This window comes from Plectropomus leopardus, chromosome 22 (genome assembly GCF_008729295.1).
Source record: "Plectropomus leopardus isolate mb chromosome 22, YSFRI_Pleo_2.0, whole genome shotgun sequence".
Lineage (NCBI taxonomy): Eukaryota > Metazoa > Chordata > Actinopteri > Perciformes > Serranidae > Plectropomus > Plectropomus leopardus.
In genome coordinates, this window is record NC_056484.1 from 19,224,934 (window position 1) to 19,248,518 (window position 23,585).

The 23,585-nt window shown below is 39.7% G+C and overlaps 1 protein-coding gene across 1 annotated transcript; it reads right to left on the reverse strand.

The window, feature by feature from the left end:
- Positions 1-579: 579 nt before the first annotated feature.
- slc13a4 (solute carrier family 13 member 4) lies at positions 580-23,138 on the reverse strand. The gene is made up of 16 exons (XM_042511223.1): positions 22,999-23,138; positions 15,050-15,178; positions 11,200-11,336; positions 10,899-11,074; positions 10,316-10,379; positions 9,535-9,574; positions 9,331-9,417; positions 8,975-9,159; positions 6,405-6,524; positions 6,032-6,133; positions 5,212-5,313; positions 4,899-5,002; positions 3,469-3,596; positions 3,042-3,203; positions 1,626-1,763; positions 580-1,381 (listed from the first exon to the last, which is right to left on the reverse strand). The coding sequence occupies exons 1-16, from the start codon at positions 23,119-23,121 to the stop codon at positions 1,244-1,246; spliced, it is 1,935 nt and encodes a 644-aa protein (XP_042367157.1). The 5' UTR covers positions 23,122-23,138; the 3' UTR covers positions 580-1,243.
- Positions 23,139-23,585: the final 447 nt, after the last annotated feature.

The window sequence follows — 23,585 nt, forward strand, 5'->3', positions numbered from 1 at the left end:
TTTTTCCTAGTTTTTGATAATTTTCCAATAATTCTCCCTGTTTTACAACAAATGTTCTTCGACAATTTTCACTAATTTCTTGCAATTTGTGCAAAGCTGGTCATTGCCCCGGCCCCCCCCATGTTTCTAGATTAAATGAAACCAATTTGTACACATTTCAGAGGGTTAAATAGCTTGTGAGAGGCATCTCACCCCGCAGCCCCTATGATTCTTTAAAAAAAAAAAAATCTCCATTTTTGTATTCTTAGTTTACCGTAGATGTATAAGAGAAAGTTCTTTACAAAGTCACCATAATACAGAGTGATTAATTGATATACAAATAGTCATTTGAGGGTTAAGTATTCCTTTCAGAGGCCGACATTTCTAAAGCAATGCCGGCGGATGCTAAAAACATCTATGGACATCTTACAAGCTTTCAATTTGTTTGCAAATATACACAATCATTTAACTCTTTAGACAACAGACCATATTAGATATATATCATGTATATCATAAGACACTGGTTACTTGTGAAAGGCTTGACAGCAAGTAGCTCTATTTATACAGTACATTTTTTAGCCATAGCAGAAGCCTCTTTGTATGCATTTATCTTGCTTTAATACAGCAATCAGTGTAGCCAAAGTGATATATCAAAACTTCAAATTCTCTCAGCAAACTTGTCACCAGCCCACCACGCTGCAGTGTGTGTGATCTGGTTAAAGAGCAGTGCATTTAAGTGCAGCAGAAGTTCAGCAAGCATGCAGTAAAAAGAGGCTGATCTACAATGGCTGTACGGCCAATTTCTATCTAAATATCATGATGCATCATGACGTAAAAACACTTTATCATTGTTTCTATTATAAATCAAAAAGTTTCCTGATCACCACAAGTATGTTTGTAGTTCTTAGTAATATCTTCAGTGATTCGGTGGAAACTGACTCTGCATCAAACTTTGCTAACGGAGGTAAAAAAAAAAAAAAGGTTTTCGCTGGAGGTCAGAGCTCCACACGGAGGCCATGCTGCGTCCCTACTAACGCCCCCTTGTGGCCAATAATAATAGAATTCTAGTCATTACATCTAAGCAACAGGTAATGGTTTTTTCACTCTCCTCTTCTTCTCCTCCTTCAGGTCCAGTTTTAATCTGTCTAAGAAAGGGCCAAACTCTGAGCAAGACTGTCCCCTTGACGTCATTTTCTTGTCTTTCTGTACAGAAACACTGCCCATCTCTTTCTGTCTTTCTATGATTCATCCCCTCCCCTAGGGGTTATAAGATACCGGTGACGTTCCTTGCCTCCGCCCAAGCTGGGAACTCAGTCAGGTTGAAGAGGGGAACGCCCCACGTGGTGATGGCCAACATCACCACCGCCACACCAATCAGGTTCACCCCGAAGCCAGCTTTCACCTATAAAAAATTAAAACCAAATGTTAATAAGTTAAAAAATATATATACATCATTGTAAGTATTATTCTGCTTGAAAATAAATAGCAGATTTAAGTTCAGCAAGAGTTAAGAATGAAGAATTTTTATCCCGCTGATTACATAAAACAACTTTGGCACACTGTACTGTTGATCGTTTTGATATTGCAGGTGCAGAGAGCGCATGTGACTATGTGGGTGTGTGGGTCTGTGTGTGTGTGTGTCGTACCATGTCGCTGATCTTCACGTGGCCGTAACTGAAGACGATGGCGTTGGGGGGGTTCCCCACTGGAAGCATGACCCCGAATGACACGCACATGGTGGATGGGATCAAAGTGTGGAGGGGGTTGATTCGCAGCGTCTCTGACTGGATGGAGGAACGTGAGTGAAGAACAACAACGGGGGTAAAGAGACAAAAAGAGAATAAAGGGAGAAGAGTTGGGGGGGGTAAATGGAAAGCGTCGGGGACATGGAGAGATCAGTGGTTACATAAGTGTTAGAAAACTGCTTTCAAAGGCCTGTTTACATTCTCATAACAAGGTGCAAGACGAAATAACGTATTCACACGGAGGAAGCAAAGCCAAAGTAATGTTGTGATTTCAAAATGTCCTTTTAGGAGGACATGTGTGTGAGTTGTCAGAGTAGCAGCAAAAACAGTCCTTTGAAAAGACGAGGAGAGGTAATATGTGTCTTTAAAGGAATAGTGAGATATTTTGGGAAATATACTTGTTCCCTCAGTTTCTGAGAGGTAAATAAGAAAGGTGATACCACTCTTGTATCTGTCCATTCTACATAAGGCAGCAGCCAGCAGTTGCTTAGCTTAGCTTAGCATAAAGACTGGAAACAGTTAGTGTGGCTTTGTCAACACAGATAAAAAAATCCACCTGCCGTAACCTCTAAAGCTCACTTACAAATTAAAATTTGTTTGTTTAAATGATAACCAAAATTTTAAAATGAAGTTGTGGCCTCATAGGGGATTTAAGCCTGTGTGCCGAACTATTTCTTTGATACTCATCATTAGTGTGAGGCTGCCAGGGCAACTGGCAACAATTCCATAAAGTCATTGTCACTTCAGTTTTAGTCAAGCGCCAGCCCTCTGGGGATGGAAAAAGAAGCCAACACAAAAATGCCAAACTCTGCAGTTCCTCTAATGGCCACTTGAGGCTGGCTCCAGGAGTGAGTCAATCCACATACATCACTCCGTTAAAATACTAGACTTTACAGCAGAAATAATCACGTTTGAAGCCTGGTACAAAAAATGGTTTTCTATTCTATAATTCACCCTTTTGAATTTTATCACGGCAAGTTTTGCATAAACAAGGTCATGGTCGCTTTGAGTGACAGGTGGGAGCTGTCCATTGGTGTAACCGTGGTTTAACCCAGATTCACAGAGGATAGTCGTAGCATAAGCCTAGCTAGCTGTTGCTATTTCAGTGAGTTTTCAGTTAATACATTGTCACATTTTGGTTGCCTAAAAGTCTTGTTCAGCATTCTGATGTACTAAAAGACTCAAAGGAGTAAGATGCCCAGTTTTTCAGATAAATACATTTTGTGAAATTGTTTTAAACTCCACAGTTTGCAGACATTGCCAGGTGTTGTTGGACCAGGTATTGAGAGAAAGCATGTGACAGAGTGTGTGTCGTACCAGCGCTGACAGGATGGGCAGGAAGACGGTGAGAGTTGCTGGGTTGGACGCGAACTCTGTGACCGCTGACACCAGCAGGCAGGCCAGCAGGGTGACAGCCCACGGAGGAAGACCACTCATGGGCTCCAGCTGTCTGCCGATCCACACTGACAGGCCTGACACCTGCAAACACACACATAGTCAGACAAAACACACGAGCGTCCTCGAAGGGTTCAGTCAGTCTCTCACTCTTAGACAGCAACCACGTCCACCTGAACCTCTGCCGCTTTGACCTCGAGTTTGTCATTAAAATAAAGGTGATGCACACAGACAGTGACAGTTAAGAGCAAAGTCATTTGAACTGCTCGTGGAAAAGCTCAGCTGAAACACGTGATGGCTTTTAACCCTTAACAGTGCTGCAATACAGCAACAAACACATGCACATTACCTTGCAACCAGCAGCCAGTGCATAGCCTCCCCCCACCAGGATGACGATCTCCCACGGCATCAGTCTCTGGAAGTCCTTCCAGGTGATCATGGGAGCCAGCGGGTCAGACTCTGAATTGTCATTTGATGCTAAAACCCAACAATCAAGTATTAAATAAGCCTCATATCTATGAATCATTTTCATGAATATTTATAGTGTTCTTTTACAAAAATGTTCAATAACACAGTTTTGTAATTGAAATTTTAAAATAAATTGATGCAAAAAGATAACTTATTTTATTGTGTCGTAGTGTCTATGTATGATAGACATTTTTTGTAACATTTTATTTGACATGTAATTTCCAAATGATTTCCCAGAAAAACAGAAGCCAGAAAAAAAAGTAATGTAATGTATGTAATTTGGTATTAATTAGAGGAAAACTAGGAATTCCCCTGAGAGAAGAGCTCTACTTAAACCCATATAAATACATTTATTATTCATTTATCATTAGAAACTTTAAATGAATTGGAAAAACTACGCTTTTATACATTTTCTACATATAATATCATTTATGTAATTTATTGCTCCTACCTGCCTGTTTGCACTACAGTATCTTGTATATTGTACATTTGTGTGTTTTTTAATGGTTTATCTGTTTGTATGTACCTTTGTTGTGTTTGAGCAAAGCCAAAGACAAATCTATTTTCTGCAGCAGTAAATATTGCTAAAATGTCCATGATATTATTCAGTCTAGGTGTGTACCTTTTTCGTATCTTTAGCATCCTAAAAGACAAATGGCCTGCAGCTGTTTGCATGCCTGAACTACATCTGCGTCTATAATTGGCAGTGGTGTTAAGAGGTTCATGGACTGTCAGACTTTTCCAGTGTTTTTCAAACTTTTGCACAGTCGTGGAAAACACCAGTCTGAAGTCGAACTGTTTTTCTGTTCAAGCAGAGGTTTCTCTGACCTACTGAACCTGCAGCAAACAGGCAATAAATCAGCCTGCACGGGCTTCTAACACAGAGCAGGGTCTGTGGAAACAACAGCTTTTTGGAGCAGGTCAAGGAAACTGTATGATTGTCTTCCTGACAAAAAGAAGTAATGATTACAAGAATAATATGATTGTTGTGGTTGACTTATGAACTGAAGTGGACAAATATCTATTTTTATGCTTTCAGGACATTCTGAATTGTGAAAAAAACATATCCTAATATTCAGTTTTTCCCTTTTAACCCAAACTTGAATACTCTTGCATTTTGTTTATTGAATTAAAACTTTTTTGGAGTGAAGTAGAACCAATGTGATGTCTGGACCATCACTGCATATATATGATTGGTAATACAGTTTGATTTGCAGCAACTTCCCTGACCCCATTTACATGGTCTGATATGTTAAACTCCACCTGTCTGGTTCCCTGAGGAGATAAACCAAACACGTGCATGATCCTGACCTGCGTTCCTGCAGCTGGAGGAGGAGAAGGGTCGCCTCGCAGGTATGAGGAAGAGCAGGAAGCCCAGCAGGACAGACACTGTTGCATCGGTTCTGTAGCCTTTCCTAAAGGGGAAAACATCCAAAGAAATTATATGCAGAAGAAGAGAAAACCTTTTAAACTTATGCAGTTATCATACATTTAAGTGTAAAGTGTTGTTGTGGTGCTGATTCTATGTGCATGCCTTAAAATGCATCTCTCACTGTGTGACAGTGTGTCTGATCACTATCATCTGTCACCAGCTTAGGTATTTTGCAACATTATGGGCACCTACTTTTCAAAAAGAGACGTCCAGCCGGGCACAAAGCCAGGCTCTCTGGTGAACCACAGCAGAGTCATCAGGATGAAGAAAACACCGGTCACAACCTCTGGGTAACTGGACACACACACACACAGAAACCACAAAAGCGTATAAGCAACAATTATATGAGTGATAACACAACTGCACCACAATGTCATGTCTGGGTGTGTGAGCACGATAAACACAAATGCACACAGGCTACTGCCAAAAGTCTGAAGCTGTTTATCAGGACTTTCAAAGCTTTCTATACATCTTTGATTGGTATGTAGAGCTGGACATTTTTGCAGTGTTTAAGAAGAGATTAGCACCATGACCCTGATGTGTAAATCTAGGTTTTATTCATTAATTTCTGTTGCCAAGACCACTTATAAACGGTCTTTCTTTATAGTTTGTTACTGTTGAGTTTTTGTGTTTTAGGCACAGGAACTGACCAATTTCCCATGAATATAGCCTCAAAAATATCCAGTACATGTGTTCAGGAAAGCTAGAACAAAACTAGAGGTACCACCTTGCAGTTGTTTGCTTCTGCAAACCAGTGAAGTTCCACTTACAGTTTACATCTATGTCTGTGAAGACAATCAATTCATTGCTGAGTCCAAGTGGACGTTTGTGCCAAATCTTAAAGATATTTCCTCAAGGTGTTTGTGAGATTTCGCATGTACAAGAATTAGGCGGACGCAAGGTCACAATAACCTTTGACTAACTGTAATCAGTTTATTGTCGTGTCCATTGAACATTTGTGCCAAAGTTGTAGAAATTCCCTCAAGGCGTTCACAAAAACACACATACTCACCTGATGGGTCCCAGTTTGGCGTACTCCTCATGGATCCTCCTCTCTGACAGCATCTCTCTCCTTGTTTTGCGTTTCTTACTCAAAGAACATGTTTCCCTGAAACTGAACACACAAACAACAACAACATCAACCACACAGTGACCTGACACATTTGCTGTTTTTTTTTTTCAACCTGCAGCCACAGGTCATAAAAAGGCGCTGTGGCTCAACTGCAGACAGACAAAGGGATTATCATGAGTCCATAATGATAACATGCATTACTTCTATGCAGCAGGTAAGAAGGGGGCAAGTAGAATATGCACTCCAACATAATCACACAGCAGAGTGCGGCACAATCTGTAAAATACACACCCAAATACACACACACACTTACTTGCAGCCAAGGAAGAGGAAGTGCAGCCACAGCCAGGTGAGGACCAGCATGATGATGGCGATGGGGAAGCTGAAGATGAACCACGTGCCGAAGTTTATCACCTTTGCATCTGGATAACGACTGAAAAGACAAAGAGAGTGACAGAGAGTTCCTTAAGGGTGTCTGCACAATTGTGTGTGTGTGTGTGTTTGTTTTTCCAATGTTGTCTAGAAATGAGCAGAAAACAAGAGGGCTGATGGGATATGTTGTCTTAATTTAGAGGAACTGTAGCACAAACATTAGCATAGGGGGCACCAATTACCTCAAAAAATGTCTATCATTTAAAAACAGTCCCACTGATTTATATGTTATTGTGTTATAAACTGATGTTTAAATACTACACACCGTATGCTTAAAAGCTGAACCTTGTAATCACTGACAGCACTTGTACAGACAGAAATGGGAGCTTATCTGAGTTAAAAATAGCCATTTGTCCACCATCAACCGCCTACCTTGACCTCTGCTCTCTGGTCAGTTTACTTTGACTGACAGCTGTCGTCATTCCCATTTGCTTATCTGTGCAGCAGCACAGCTGACTCTCCACACTGATAAGAGGTGACTATTACTGCTTTGTGCCTTGACAGTAAAAGCAAGCAGCAACCTCCGGGGTTTAAAGAATGACGCCTATGTGAAGTACAAATAACTAAAGTTCCTCTGATGGCCTCTTCACATACAGCTCTGTACTTAATACAAGTTACACATTAATATAACATATTTACCTTAAAGTTATGTAGGTTAGGTTTAGCAGAGTAAACTTGAATGGGTTAGGTTTCGGAAAAGAAAAATGGTGACCTAAAATAATTCAACTTGGTTTAACAAGGGACACAGACACCAGTCTGCTGGGGAAAAGTCCTGTGTTTGTTTGGCCCATCCACCAACTTAACCGTCCTCCTCACACAGAATTTCACTCTTTATGTTACTGTCTTCTTTACTCCCATCAGCTTATTGGTCATGTTATCCCAGCCTTCCTGATTACATGGGTTATATACAAATTCTGGTGTATTACTTTTCTATGGTGTACACATGAACAGTGCATGAGAACAGCCTGAATAGAGCCGTGCCATTCCACACAGCAGAAATGCGTCAAAAGGTCACTGTCTTTTCAGCACACACCATCAAAGTCACAGTCAGTGTGAGGCACTGAAAGAAATGTTTGCACAGATGAGAGTCAAGTACCAACCGACTCAAACAGTCTGTGCAGAGTACCAGTGGTCATCCATCTTCGGTGCACTTTTAGCTCTAACAGAGCACTCCTCAGCCTCCACTGTTATGTCACTCAAAGCTGTACAGCTGATAAAGTGTGTTTGCTCTGACATGCTTCACTGAGCTTTCAGCTGTAGGGACACTAAGCAGGGTAAAGGTGATACTTTAATAAACCTCAGTGACCCACTGCCATCGGTTACTTAGTTTCAGTCGATTCATGCAGGAGCAAGAAAAAAGGCAAACTCTAAAAGTAGCAAAAAATAAATAAACCTGGGGACAGTCACACTGGACATTTCTTATTATAACAAAGCAATACTACAAACCAGTGATGTAGCACTAGTAGCATGAAGTAAAAAATTAGGTAAACTACGCTCCATAAACTACAAAAAGTGATATAGCTATGAAGCTATTATTTTAACATTTCCTGTCATTTATACTATTTTCTGCCAAAGTTTTAAATAATGAGGTAAACATACGTAATTTTTTTTTTATTTACCACAATGATTTCGGATCGGTACTTAGCATCGGTCAATGGGTATAGTGAAGGAGAAAAATACATTTGAACAATGTTTATGTAAATTAATGTTAAGCCTAAAGAAGTGTTGGGACATGAAAAAAAGTCACAACATAAAAGCACATTCGCTGTGCGGGCAACTATGTGATCACTTGACCTTGTTTTACTAGCATGGACTTGTTTCAGAAAAACGACTTGGACTGGCTGACCTGAACACACACACAAACACCAACCATATTTACCAAGGGCCCCTCACCTATGGAAGTTGACCTCGGGCTACTTTTGTACTTAAGATGATCAGTACAGTGCTTTTTCTTTTTTTTTTAACAAGCAATGTGACTTTATTTGACCTTAATTTGACCCAAAATTTAAACCTAGGGTAAAATTTGGGGAGATTTTCTAATTACTGCTTGGATTGATTGTAATGTCATTTTACTGTTGAACAAACACACACACACACACACACACACAGAATCAAAACCCGCCCTTTGTCCAACAAGCTGCAACATGAAGGAGGCCATTCTGCCAGGCTTAGTGCTGCGGCTGGAGGAAATCGGCTCTGTCAGGACTGAAGGAGCTGATTAGTTTGATCTCAGAGCCCCTGAGACACATTTCAGTCTGACCAGCACTGCAGCCAAGAAATCAATCAAGCTGTAAATATGCTTGAGTTGTGACGATGTCTACTGGAAGTAATACCAGACCAAAACATCTGTCTGATACCAGTTTAAAAAGCTTATTTTATGTTTTTCTGTCTGAGGATAGTGGATGTTTGTCACCCCAGAGGATTTTTAACTGTGCGTGCACGTGTACCTACGTGTTAAACTGCTCGGCAAAGATGAGGTTGGTTGACGTGCCAGTGATGGTGATGAGACCGCCGATGGTTGCAGCGTAGGTGATGCTGAGCGACAAGCATTTGCAGATCATGTGATCCCTCTTGGTAGGATACTGCGAGTCTCTCCTGGCCTTCACTCGCTTCACATTTGGGATTTCAATTGCAACCTGAGAGATGGTGAGGAGAACATGGTAAATGATTGTAACATGCTACTAACATGAACTATCCGTAAAAGTAAGAGTTTCTAATTATTGTTTCCAGCAACCTGACTGGACCACGTCCACTTATCTAACCTCTAATAATAAGTGTGCATGTGTGTGTGTATGTGTGTGTCTCACCTGCGGCAGGTGTCCATTGGTGTGCTTGATGAACTCCTGGTTAGAGACTGGCCTCAGACCTAAACCATTCGCCTCCCCAGTCTGTACCTGAGAACAAGAGCAAGAGACTTAGAAAAAAAGACTTACTTAGAGTACGTTTATATTGCTCAGTTGTTAATATTTGACCTTTGTCTACTTGGTAAAAAAAGCCTTTACTGGTCTTACCTCCCTTAGTGTTAAGAGCTCCTGTTTCGTGCAGTTGTTGCTAGAGGGAGAGGAGAAAAGAAAATAGAAAGTTAAGACTTCACAATAGATATATACTGTGAGATTAAGGTTACTATTAACCCTCGTTTTAAACTTGAGAAAATTGGTCTGACATCTTTTAAAAGATGGGGAGAAAAAGGCAATGACCACCTAGGCAAGAAATGTCCCACAAATAGCAAGAAATAAGTAAAAGGGGACAAAAATATTACCTTAAAATTAGTTTTAAAAGGGAGGGTAGGATCAATAAAAAATTATCCAAGAATATGGAAAAAAATCAAAAACGATATTTGTAATTAACTTAGATTTAAAATTATGTTACAGAAAAAAACCAAAATATAATAAATAATTACTTTTCAGCACTTTAAGGTAATTTTGGTGTTTGTTTTTCACTTATTTTTTCATTTTTTTTAATCTATTAAGCTGACTTATTTTCAGGGGATTTTTGGACCATCTCTTGTTAAGTTGCTTATTGCCTTCTCCCCATGTTTTGAAAAGAAATCAAACTAATTTGCTCAGATTTTAAAGGGTTAATACTGAAAATCAAATGCAGGACATGCTATTTCTAAAAAGTAGCTGTGCTGCCCTTCTTACATACTGTTAATTACTGGTAGTTGCAGTTGGGAAAAAGAAAATATTAACACTTATATTAACCGCACACCAAGTGCACACAGTATATTCTTGCACAAACACACATGTACACACACGTACACACACACACACACACACACACACACAAAAGTACCTGTCGTTGCGATAGAGCAACTCTAGCTGGTTTTTGTCCAGGGTTTCTTCTTTGTCTGAAACAGCTGCAAAAAAAAAAACAGGCATCATAAGCATGTACTGGCAAAACTGTTGGTGAAACTAAGCAGTAATCAATGCCGAAGTGCCAAAAACCTTTTTTACATCTCTTATGTTTATTATGTTGGTAACACTGTCTTCTTTGATGCTCATGATGTCAGGAAAATTAATGATTGAATTGTGGAAAATCTTACCAAGCTAAGAGTAGTAGTATGTCCATAATGACAAATAACACATTTACATATTGTGTATGTGATCTAAGCGGCAAACTAATGTTAACTCCAGCAGGTAACCAACAGCCCGTTTTAATATTGCATGGCAACCAGCATTTGTGTGTCAAAATGTGCAGCCACACCCACACGTTTAATTGGGATTAGACTTTTATTTGAAGTTTTATGGTATTTACGCCATCTACAGCAGGCTATGTTCCAAGCATTTTTAATCAACATCTATTTAATGCCAAAGGTTTTGCAAAGAATCTTTTATAGTTCAGTGACCTCCCCCTGTAGTGACAGAGCTAGACGTACCGCTGTCTTCCTCGGGGGCCTCAGCGGTTTCGGAGTCATCGTGGCTGTCGGCCAAGCCAGTGCAGATCAGCTGCTGCAGGACGGCCTCAGCTATGGGCATCACCATGGCTGTGGTGGACGTGTTGCTGAGCCACATGGACAGAAATACTGTGCAGCACATGAAGCCCAGCACCAACCTGGACAAGAGAGAGACATTCACTGATGTGTATCTACGTCTGAGGAGGATTTAGTGTGTATAGCAGCTGTGTGAAGGGGTGTGTGTGTGTGTGTGTGTGTGTGTGTGTGTGTTTGTGTTACTCACATGCCAGGTTTGGCCCCTGCAATCATCACCATGCGCAGAGCGATGCGTTTGTGCAGGTTCCACTTCTCTATAGAGGCTGCCAGGCAGATGACTCCCATCAGCAGCAGGGTGGTGTCTTTACAGTACTCTGCTGCCACCTAAACAAACAAAAAGTAAAAAAAAAAGTCAAAATAAAAGTTTGAAATATTTAACAACTTTTATTTCAATGATTTGGTCGATGGCACAAGATTGAATTTAGGTATATAAACAGCACGTGACTGAGGAGACAAGAAGGAGCAATGGGGCCTTTTGCTTTTCCCTCCTTCACCCATTTCCCCACTTCACCCTCCTTCGTTTGGATCAACACTTACAGTTTGCCATTTGTTCTTTTTAATCTGCTCTACTTCCCACCTGCAGGGTTCACGGCCTCACAGCCTCACAGTGTTGTATAAGCCCTGGTCTCCTCACCTCTCACCTAAAACCTGCTGCACGTCCTCTTACAGGACATTTTTACAAATGGCTCCTTCACAATCACTTTCTCTGTCATTTCCATTTCCATGTAACACGAGAGTGAAATAACACAAGATGCAGGGTAATACTTTTGCCTCCACCCATCCCTTCTTCACAGTTACTCTAAATATGGTTAAATCACCTAAAAGAACAACTTTCAAGATCAATATGAAGTCCGACTGAAAGGCATTTTGGAACATTTGGCCATACCAAAAGCAATTTATATATTTAGGAAGACAGTCTTTGACTTAACTAATATTTTTGTATTAGAAATTTAAAAAGCAAGAATGATTCAAGAATAAATTGTTGCTTGCTACAAATTGGATTAAAGAATTAGTGAAGAAAAGGATTAAAATACTAAAATGCTCACTGATGAGTAATGTAAGCTGTAGAGTTGAGACATAAGTGCCAGGTTTGACAGAAACAAAATAAATGCTGCAGTATTCATGTACAATACACAGACTGTATCCAATACATAGATGTACAGTTAAAGCCTATATTTATATTCTGTAGACAACATATAGAATGGTCTATGTAATCTGTCTCCTTACTTATAGTTCTTTATCACAGATACTTATTTAGAAACCTTGTCAATCCGTTGTAATTTAGATTTACAGCTAACAAGCAGTAGTCATATTTTCAGGGTCATTTTCTATAAATAAAAGCATCTTTTCAGTCTTAAAGGAATACTTCTGATACAGAATAATTCTGCGATATTTTGTGTGGCAATATTGTATAGATGCACAGACACCAAGTATCAATTTTTCATGATATTGCAATTACAAATTCAACTTTTGGTAGCCTACTACTATAGAAAACATTGCTTTTTCAGTTCCTCTAGATACTTTTTTCAGCAGTACAAATAATAAAGAAACTTAATGTTATTGGATAAAATAGATGTTGACAAAGTTTCACTTTGGGGACATAATTTTCATTGGAAAAAAGGTAATAAATTGCATAAAGAAATAGCATAATAATAATAAATAATAAATGATAGCATAACAACAACCATTGAAATGACAAAAATATTGTATTATGATTAAAGTATTGTAATAATATTGTATTGTGGGGCTTCTGGTGATTCCCACCTCTATCAAATATGGGCCTAAATTTGTACTGATGCTGCTCCATTCAACAATTTCAATATGTGAACTCTACAATAAATTAAGCAGATTAAGATAAAATTCTTTCTGTGCATTACCAGCATCAGAACCATTAAAAATAATCATAATCATTCAGGTCAATAACTTTAGTTGTAGGTGCGATACATAGTAATGTGCAAAACAGGCATTCCGCCAGTACTCACTGAAGTTATTTGGGAAAATGGGGGTGTTAGGGGGAGACTGGGCGTACAATAATAAACTGAAAATGTTGCATAAAGCTCTCTGCTGGCATATTTACAGAACACCATGACAAGAGGCTTACAGCAGTGTTAACAGGCAGCTTTGTCACTGTTTGTCAATGCGATTTGGTCATATGAGGCGTACAGCTCACTTTTTATGTAATGCCGATAAAAAAGTGAGTTTAATGGAGAGGAAACTTGTGTTACTAATGAAAAAAGAAGAGACACTGTCAGCCGTCATCACCAGTTAAGCATATCAGATCTCACCAGGATGCAGACTTGGCGGTGAGGATGATGGTCGGTAAAGAGTGTGAGTGTCACGTTTGAGTGCATGTACTCAGAGATGAAAGAACATAAAGAGACATCAGTGCAAAGATGATGATAAGTACCAGGTTAATGGGGTTTTCTCCATAAAGTCATGGCTGATAAGGCCTTTCCAGCTGAGTGGTGACGCCTCTGATTTACACTGACATGTAATAAAATAAGTGACACTGCGTTGTAAAACTCTCACGGAAACTCATATGCATCCAAGAAACCACATGCAGGTGGATCTGAGTTCTTTAAACGCACTCAGTTCAGAGCACAGAATGGCCTTTCACCCATTTTCTTCCTGATCTGGATTTACTGTACATCCGCATATAAAGCAATCTGATCAGCTGACTCACAACTGGATATCCCAGCATTGCTGGTTCCCTGAATTGCTGTTAAGCCCTACATGGTTTAGGGGGACAAAGGTTGACGCTAATAAAGCCCTCGTTCCCCTTCCATACATTTATTCCTCTCAAACACTAAGATTTAAGTTTTGCTTAAGTTTTTCTTGTGAGATGATGGGACAAAGCAATATATAGGGAATGTTATCAAATGAGCTCTTTTTTGCTCTGCAACATGTTAATATAGTAAAATAAGTGGAACAGTTCTTTAAGTACCCCATGTAAACAAATTTCAAAGTAAGATTATCTCTAGATTAAGGTCAATAGTTTAACATTGGCAATAAAACTATAGGTTAGCAACTTGCAACCTTAATTAAAATACCTAAACAGTTGTCGATACTGCAGCTGAAACTGAAAGTCTTCATTTGTCAGCTTCAGCATTTTTATATTATCATTGTATCATTGAGGTGAAGCCATCAGAATTTTGTCATTACAAGGTAATTTCTAATCACACTGATCTCAGGAAACGGCTATCTATGTTAATGTAGTCACAGTGAAGAGATAATGATACCAGAGGCAGCTTCATTAAGGGATAGCGCAGGGGGTGGTGTGGGGGCCACTCAAATTTTTATCTGGCTGTCGAAAGGTTGATGTGGATGGCAGTGACAAAACCAACAGAATAGTAACAACCAACTCTCTGACTTCGTGTAGCTTTTTTGCCTTTTAGCTCTATTTCCAGCAGCACCAGGAACCCATTATATTTAGCAAAAAAATTAGACACATGTAGCCTATCACTGCAGCTGAATTCCGTTTCTAGCCTTCGCGAGATGTCCCACAAACACTGCCCTCCTCCAGTACAAGACAAACCCACCAACACAACGGTTATTTGGTCCTTGTTACAACCCAGTTAATAAATGTGACCAAATATTACAATTATCTACTTTATGATTAATTATACAGTGATTTACTTTTTAAATGGAGAGATGTAGACCCATACCCTTACCCTAATCATAACCACCTCTTTTTTAACCACCTTATGGCTGGCTAAACACAATAATGTGGCATTTTTTTTCTGGCTTTTGCTTCGGGGCCAAGGAACAAAGATTGTGGACTACCATTATAGGTATGGTGGGCGAGTGTAGCTGGTAGTAGGGTTAGGCAGCTGCTCCAGCCACGGCTATACCTACTCTGATAAGTGAACTCATGCCCTGCAGTTTGGTGCTTGTCACTACCCTATTCATACTACATAGCTTTATGCTCTTCATCTCTTTTGTCCTTATGCAGTAAAATAGGAGTTTGAGACATTATTTCAGCCTCTGAGGTTTGTTTGCACCTAAAAACAGACAGTTAACAATACAAAGACATTCACCTCGCTTGACTTGAGTACTCCAAAAAGTGGGTAGAGGAAGGCGGGTACCAGAGCAGCAGCACCCAGGGGAACAGCCTCAGACACCCAGTAGACTGCCGTCACCATCAGCACGTACGCACAGCATGCCTCCTGTAAATCAGAAAAAAAATGTAGTGTAATGAGTTAATGCTCCATCACCGACCAAATGAAACACAGATCAATAATTTTTTCTTTACACTTATCTTAAAAAGCAGATAGACATGTTTAAGAAGTAGGAGAAGGCTATGACATGGATACAGATAGCTTATCAAAAAGTCTGAAAGCAGGAGAAAAACAGCTAACACTAGCTAAAAAATCTGGCTATCAGCTTCTCTCAAGTTCACAAACTGACACACTATAGCTTATTAATTTATCATACAAAAAGAAACTAAGTGTAAAAATTAAGAGCTGGGGTTTAAGTGGGTTTATATGAAAATTTTGTTAACTTAGGATGGAGCCAAGCTACTCGTTTACCTCTGCATTAAGGGTCGACAGATAATCAGCGTTGCAGATTATTGGGGCTGAAATTTGGTATTTTGCAGCTTATTTATACCGGCATTTTATTTTAATGATCACAGATAAAATTAATTTATTAAAAAGTGCAAAGACAGTGTCAGCATTGGAGGAACTTTGTATAACTCAGTGAGCTACTTTTTAGTTATTTATTTTTTTATTCAAATTTCTACTTGACTAAAAAAGTTTCAGGGAAGTTGCTGAATATGATGTTGAAAGTTTCAGTGTTGATTAAACATTGGATAAAGGCATTTAAACAAAGTTTTGTGTTGGAGTTTTTTGACATAAAGATTTTTGAGTTTCGTTAACTACTAATAACTAGTATTGATATCAGCCCTGAAAAACCAGTTGATCCCTACTCTGCATCCAGTCTTTATGTTATGCTATGCTTTGCTCAGGATCTCCTGGCTGTAGCTTCACATTTTTTGGAAAGATATAAAAGTGGTACCAACAAAGTTTTGGTTAGATAAGCATGTGTTTGTGTTTGAGTGGTTTACACTCACACACACTTTCCTCTCTCACTCACGTGTACACACACACAGACACAGACACACACACACACACACACACACACACACACACACACACACACACACACCGAAATGCTCACAAACACACAAACTGATGTTGCATTAATCTGGTTATGGTTATATAATAGACATACCAGCCTCTCAAACTGCTCTGTCGCAACACCAGCGGGCTTAGTGACAGGCTCACAAACCTTAAAAACTAAAGAGGAATCTTGTGACGTTTGTTAAGACCTTGTGAAAATTACCAAGACTTTCATTAACCTTTTACACCACTCAGAGGACAATTTAAACCCCAAATTTAAGGATCTGTCTTTACAGTTGATATTAAAGTTACAGAAAAATATGGTCCATAAGCATACATAGGCTACTTAAAACCATGCAAAAATAACTCATAACCCTTCAACTGTTAGCAAAATAGGGTAAGGAAAGCCAAACAGCAATTTGCCAAGCGAGATATGCCGAATCCAAATTAAATACCAGAGCTAGAAGACCCGTCCACGGGTTCCCGGTCAGCTACAACAGCACCAGAAAGAGTGTTGTGTATAAGACAAGGCCGGTGTTTTGGAGTTCCACCACTGTTGTAGTGTCTGTAAATGGGAACACGTCCAACATGCTAACACACAACTGACAGCATCACCCAGATTATCACCAGGACAATACATGTTTGGGTGCTTTTAGTATTTATTTATTTATTTGATATTTAAATATAACTTTGTGGAATCCATTATAACAAATGCTCACTTTTTTGTTAATATGTGTATATTGGTATTTTGAATTTAATGCACAAGTGATGCTTTACAGTTTTATAACCTGTTGTGATCTGTTGCCTTCTGGGAAAGTGGTTGTTCAGATTTAGTTCTATAGAAATACCTCTGGACTCTGGATATGCGGAAGAAAATGAATGGATGGATGGAAATAATGATTATTTTTTATAATAAAAATAGTTTACAAAATATTACCTCAGACAGAAGCAGGAGGATTGTGTCTGTCTTTGACACTTGCACAACAGTGTATTCAAAAGACAGGAAAACATGTGTATCCTTCCATATTAGGGGTTTTTTCTGCTGTACTGAACTTGCACTTAATGTAACCTTTGTTGAACATCACTCACTCCTATTTTCAATGCAAAATTTGGATACAGTGTTTAATTTGTTAACCTGCCCCCCTCACACACACAAAGGGCCTACGCACTTCTGCCACATGCTGTGTGAGCTTGTAGTACTTTTACGTAAGAGGAACATTCAGCGTAACATCTTGCCAGCAACAGGTCAGTTAATCTCAAATTAATAAACACGGAGCGGGGAGAATGAGCCACAGGGATCCAGCATGTCCAGACCTGTTGGGACCTCGCAGCCATTAAAACCATGAACTTTACAGAAGTCACTGCCAAGTGTGTCATAGGACCCATTAAAGCTCGCTGCATCTCTGCTGTTTAAATTAACCCTAGCTATAAGTTTAAAATCATTTTGTGTACTTTTTCGTTGGAATTGAACACACACACACACACACACACACACACACACAACTTTATCCAGCTGGTGACTTCAAAAAGCTGTGACACACTAGAGATGGTCTGATTCAGCAGTCAGTTATCATTGATTATTGGTCTCTGTTTATCAGAGGATAGTTGCCACACAAGGACCGCAGCATCAATCATATCCTCAAACATCCATCTGTTTTGCAAGTCAAAGGCAAAGTGCTGGGCAAGCACAGAGGCAGAGTCGCTGATACAACCTCTGTGATAACCAGACTTTATACTTAAACATGTCAATGAGCAGAAGTCAATATTCTAATGCAAGAAATCCTGTGTTTGCTTTGGAGTTAGACCTAAAATGTCTGCTTCTTTTAAGAATCTACCTCCAAAACAGAGCAATTTGCTATTTATTTTAATGCAATGTGCCTTATTTCCAGAAAAACAAGTGACACTGAAACATGTCAAAGTATTTTTTTCTCACCCGACCTGGAGGTTCTTCTCGGATTAACTGATGTTTTCAGGGAAACAGTGAATGACAGAGAGGCAGCAGCTGCTGTGACAAGCATGAAAATTCAAGGACTTTTTTAAAAAAATGTAGGCGAAAGTTCACTCGATTTTCTGAGGCTGTAAAAGAATGTGATGCTGGAGTGCCTGAAGTGAAAGGGACAAGGTTTGTGTGTGATTGTGGGTGTCTCAGCAGGCTGCACTAGAGGACGAGGGTTGAGCTCTAATTGGGAACAATTACATCTTTCCTATGGCGCTCCATCTCATACTGACAAAGTCTAAACAAATAGACATCAAACTCTGCGGTTGGCAGATATTTGACAGTATTAACTAACCAAACTGTTTGTCTCTGATGGAGATGTGGTTTGGAGGATGTTTGTAACCAGTACACTATACTGTATATCAATGGCCTAAAAACTTCAATCATATAGGAGGGATGGTTCCTCAAATTTGGACAGTTTTACAGCGGACAGGCCAGTTTCTACCCCAACTTGTAACAGAAGCCCATTGATTGCCTCATCAACCCCCCTGTTATCTGTAAATGGAGATGATTGGTTTTTAGAGGAAGAAAAAGCACAGTGATTCAGGAAGTCCTGATAGGCAAATTGAGTCACAGTGGAAACCTGTATTCACTGAACCAATCAGGAAAACGCTAAATTGGCTTTTAAAGTGACAGATAAGACGAACACATGCACACAAACAATCTGTTTAATGCTCATTTGCAGACCGACACATACTAAACCGACATCACAAATAAAAGAGAACACATACAAAGTAAAGATTTTAAAAACTAGAGACCTTATCTGTTCTTGCTGGATTAAGTGGGATGTGAGATACAGTACCTTCAAGAACTTTAACAAATTAATGAAGTCTATCACAGCAATTTTGCTTTGATGGTCTGTGCTGTAGGTATGACGTTTTTTGTAAGCCACCAAAGAAGTTAGCATGTCACTGGTTCCCTTTACATAAAGCCTATGGGATGTTTCCATTGGATTTTGGATTATGGCAGAAAACAAATTCTGTGGCAAAAGAAAAAAAAAGATTATGATACTTGCAAATTTTGTAAAATATCAAGACCACTTTAATCATTTCAGTCACCAGAAGTAAAAAGCTAACATTCAACTATAGATGATTGGTAAGTAATTATATGTTGGTTGTTTTGGTTAGGCTCAGGTAAGGGGAGTGTGACTGGATACAGGTTAGGGTAAGAGTGTCAGGGTAGGCCAGTCAGAAGCAGAATAAGGCAGAGTAGGGCAGTTTGTGCCTTTGCTACCTAAGAAATGCAAACTTGTGTCCCCAACAACCTCTTAAGTGTCACTTAGTCACTTGTTAGCGAACGCCTTTTTAAGGCAAGGGTATTTACTGGCATATTTTAGGTTGTAGAACAAAATAATCTCATAAACTTGTGTTTATTAAATACCTTATTTCAGGCTTTCAACCAAAAAAACATAAAAAAACAACAACATTGACTTCAAGACAAGGGAACCGGAAGTGCTAAATTGCAAAACTGACAGTCTGTCATTTACAGTCCTATTTATATGGGGATGCAAATTGGCACAATCATGACTCTGAGCATGTATGCCACCGGCTTTGAATTTTTGTCCACTCTCTGTCCTCCTCTCTTTGACCTCGCCTGACTGCATCCTACAGATGTTCTGTCCTGTTGCAGCTGGACACAGTACTAGTCCAAACACACACACACATACACACACACTTACTCCAAACCCTCGTCACATTCTTCACACAGTCTGGGGTCACTGGTGTCGTAAGGAAGCCACGTGGGGCCAAAATCCAGCATGGTGGTGGGTGATTATATAACTTAATTGCTTGGATTGTTTCTTTCTTTTTCTTTGTAGTGAAGTTTTTTGTTCTTTGGGGTTTTTTTGGCCTCATCCTGAGCCACCTACTCATGCCAAACATCCACCAGGCCTGACATAACAGCAAGGCTCCTGGGAGACTGAGCTGATTGGCTGATGGACAACTTGTGAGCACATAACAGTTCCTTTGAATATTAACGATGTTACAAGACACACAAATACTTGTGACACAGAAGAACTCATTTATAAACACATAAACAACCTGTCACCAGTCTGTTGCTGTACTGTTACTGTAACTACCTTATTTAGCAAGTGTTGGAAATGTAATGAGTCCTAAAACCCAGAAATCCGATCCAACTCCCTCGTCTCCCTTGTTTTTGAATAGGATAACACAAGCGTAAGAGACTTTTAGGTTTTGTTCTATGACATAAAATACAGCAGTAGATACCCTTGTCGTAAACTTTTAAGCTTTTATCTACCATAAAAGAGACTGTTGCTAACATGTGGCTAAATGAGTCGATAGACTGTCATCAAGCTGATCGCGGCTTTATAGCCTCGTACAGGTGGCGATGCGACCATCGTGTAGTTCGTTAAAGCCTAGCTTTTTATTTCTGGTGACTGCATTTAGGCTTCAAACATCCTGAAAATGGTGTTCAGTTGTGGCGATAATCTTGCTGAGCAAAACACGTGAGTGTAATGAAAGTTTGTTTACCACAGAGCCAATTTTCTGCCATAATCCAAAATCCAATGGAAAAATCCCATAAGCTTTTTTAGGAAGGAATCATGGCGACGTTAGCGTCCAGGTTTGCCCACAGAAAAACATAATTCCTGAGGCACTCTATGTCTGCCAGAGTCAAACGGCCAGTGGCCCCTTCTCTACTTCCTACCCCCCAACTACTGGCGTTCTTGCTCAAACTATGCCCATCTTTAAACTCAGCCTTCACTTTGATCTCAGCTACACACCTGTAGAGTTTCATGACTGCATCTTGCACGGTTGCAAGTTATCCCGTTGACAAAATCTGTCCACAGACTGACAGACAGACATAAACACCTACCACATGTACTCAACACGGCATCTGCGGCAGTTCCTGCATATTGGGTGTCACCAGAACCACATTTGGTCATGATAACACACACGCACAGACTCATGAGGTGAAAACAGAACCAACTGCCAATTACATTTTTAACTACCATCATCTTTGTTCGGGTCAGGAAAAAGAGATAGATCTTGAGAACTGGGTTCAAAAATGTTTCTAAAGAGTAAGATACCGATATCTTTTCTTCAAGTCTTGGAGGATTCGGAAAATACAGCTGCTAGTGTTGTTAAATTACTTTCCGGGTGATTCAAAGTTGGGCTCAGATTTTATATATAATACCGTCAATGGTGTCATTTCTGGGGTTTAAAGGCTGCATTAAATCAAAGTGATGTAATTTTCTGAGCAGACAGAACAGTCTGGCTCCACATGACTGATAAACATTTATCAAAATCTCATTGTGTATATATTTTGTGAAAGTACCAATAGTCAACCCTACAAGTTATTTTTTTATTCAACCTTTATTTAACCAGGAATAGCCCCAATGAGATTCAGAACCTCTTTTCCAAGGGAGTCCTGGCCAAAATAGCAGCACAAAGAATGTCGTCACAATATTGATATTTATTTGGTAAAAAATATCGGGATATTTGGGGTTCTCCATATCACTCAGCCCTTATTTCAACATTCAAAGAGTTTTTTTAAAGATAAATTAGGTAGCGCTGTAAGTACATAAATAGGCAAATTAGACCATAAGCTGTAAGCAAAACACCCTTAAATGTCAAAGCTTGGCTTTTTCACCATGTCTATCAGTTACCTAAGTCTGAAAATATATTCGGAGTCAATCTTTCCTCAGGATATGATATCAGTGTTAGTGCTTTTTGCAGGAAATATATGTTAATCTGGCATGAGAGCTTTTTAAGTGAGGGAGTTTTAGCTCATTCCTAATGTTCCATGTTTTTGGCATTGTGCAGCTCTTATCTCATCGAACATTTCTACACATTGTCCACCATCACGCTTAAATAAATCTTTATCACAATGTTATTTAGTCTTCAAGGCAGTCACATTGGGTCTTTGAATATTTTTTTTCATTTAAAAAAAGGAGAATTCTTGCACAGATTGGATTGACGCAGATTGAGATAATCCTATTATTTCCGATAAAGTTTCACTCGCCTGTCATTTCTTAAGACAAACATGAGCTACAAGGCAGATAAGATCTCTTTTAAATGCCTTTGACAGAAGACAGTTCAGCTGAGCATGAGCCTAATAAGTATCAAGTTGTTCACTCATTCTCTTCTAGCAGCACACTGATCTCCATCTCATCAACATATCGCGACATCTCCCCTCCACACACACAGCTCAGCTGATGATTGGGACAGCTCGGGACAAGCATTCATCAAGACAGTGTGCCTTTTGATTGATTCTCTCTGTCTCTCTCACCCACACACAAACATGCACACACACCAAAATCCATCAGCAGCAAGGAAGAGGAATAACAGATCAACTGGATGTTTGTTTACTGATGTATCGGATGTTTTCTAGGTATTTATGGGATTTCTTAATATATAATGACTAACTAAACTAAATGTTTTTGTGTTGAAACAAAAAACAATATGGCTATAGGCAGCGTGGGTGGTACTTTAATATATGCTGTCATTTTTGCTATTGTTGTAGTACCAATGGTACATTACAAACCTATAATATTTGTATTAAAATTTATGACACTTGTCAATTTCTAGTATTTTTGTCTCAAACTATATCTTTGCATTTTTTCTTTAAGGTCATTTGTTGTTCTCGATGTGGCCATTTTACTAACTGAGTCACGCTTACATGTATTAAATTCCAAATATAATAGCCTTGAATTTACTTCACAAAGGCAAATTGAATTAGTGAAATTAGTTCAGTTTGTTATATTTTATCAGTGATAAAATTAAGTTCCACAATAAAATTCCACTAACTAGGCTCTTATTTCGAAAATCATAACTTAACACCGGTGAAATGTCTTGTTTGTTTTCCTGTGCTTAAAAAAATAAAATCATGTTGTCTTTTTGTTTGTACTCACGCTGGTGGGGTGGATGAGCGGTAGGGGAAGCAGGGACAGCGGGATGAACACGACGACGATCAGTTTCCGCGCCTTCCACAGCTTCCTGAACACATCCATCCTGGCTGCGGCCTCTAGCCTCATGGGTGACCCGGGGCTCTGGGTCGGACCGGCCACAAGTCAGCAGAACCGGATGTGAAAGTCACAAACCGGCTGACGGGGAAACTCTCAAACCGCCACCGACCGTGGAGAGCCGGAGGAGGAGGAGGAAGCAGAAGAGGGAAACAGTCTCCTCGGAGCGCGTGAAGTTCTGTTTTGGCTGTGCGCTTTTACGCACAGACTGTGGACGGTGACCGGATAAGGCTGTGTGCGTCTCCGTGAGGTGAGCGTCTGAATTTGCTTTTCCAAATCTGAATTTTGCTTCAGCTGTGTTTGTCTCTGGTGCTATGCACTATTGTCGAAGTCCCTCTCGTCCTCGTTGAGTTTGATGCTGTTTGGAGCGTCAGGTGAGGCTGCCGGCACATTTATGAGCCTGGATAGGTATGCTAATTAATCACGGCTTTCCTCCCACCCTCTCTGGCTGTGTATCGGCCAATCAGGGGGGAGTG

Excerpts from the sequence above, each read along its gene's own strand:
- slc13a4 (XM_042511223.1), bottom strand. The coding sequence starts at position 23,121 with ATGAGGCTAGAGGCCGCAGCCAGGATGGATGTGTTCAGGAAGCTGTGG. Across the intron at positions 9,418-9,534 it reads AGCTCTTAACACTAAGGGAG|GTACAGACTGGGGAGGCGAA; the intron begins GTAAGACCAGTA and ends TCTTGTTCTCAG. Across the intron at positions 5,314-6,031 it reads GCCAAACTGGGACCCATCAG|TTACCCAGAGGTTGTGACCG; the intron begins GTGAGTATGTGT and ends GTGTGTGTCCAG.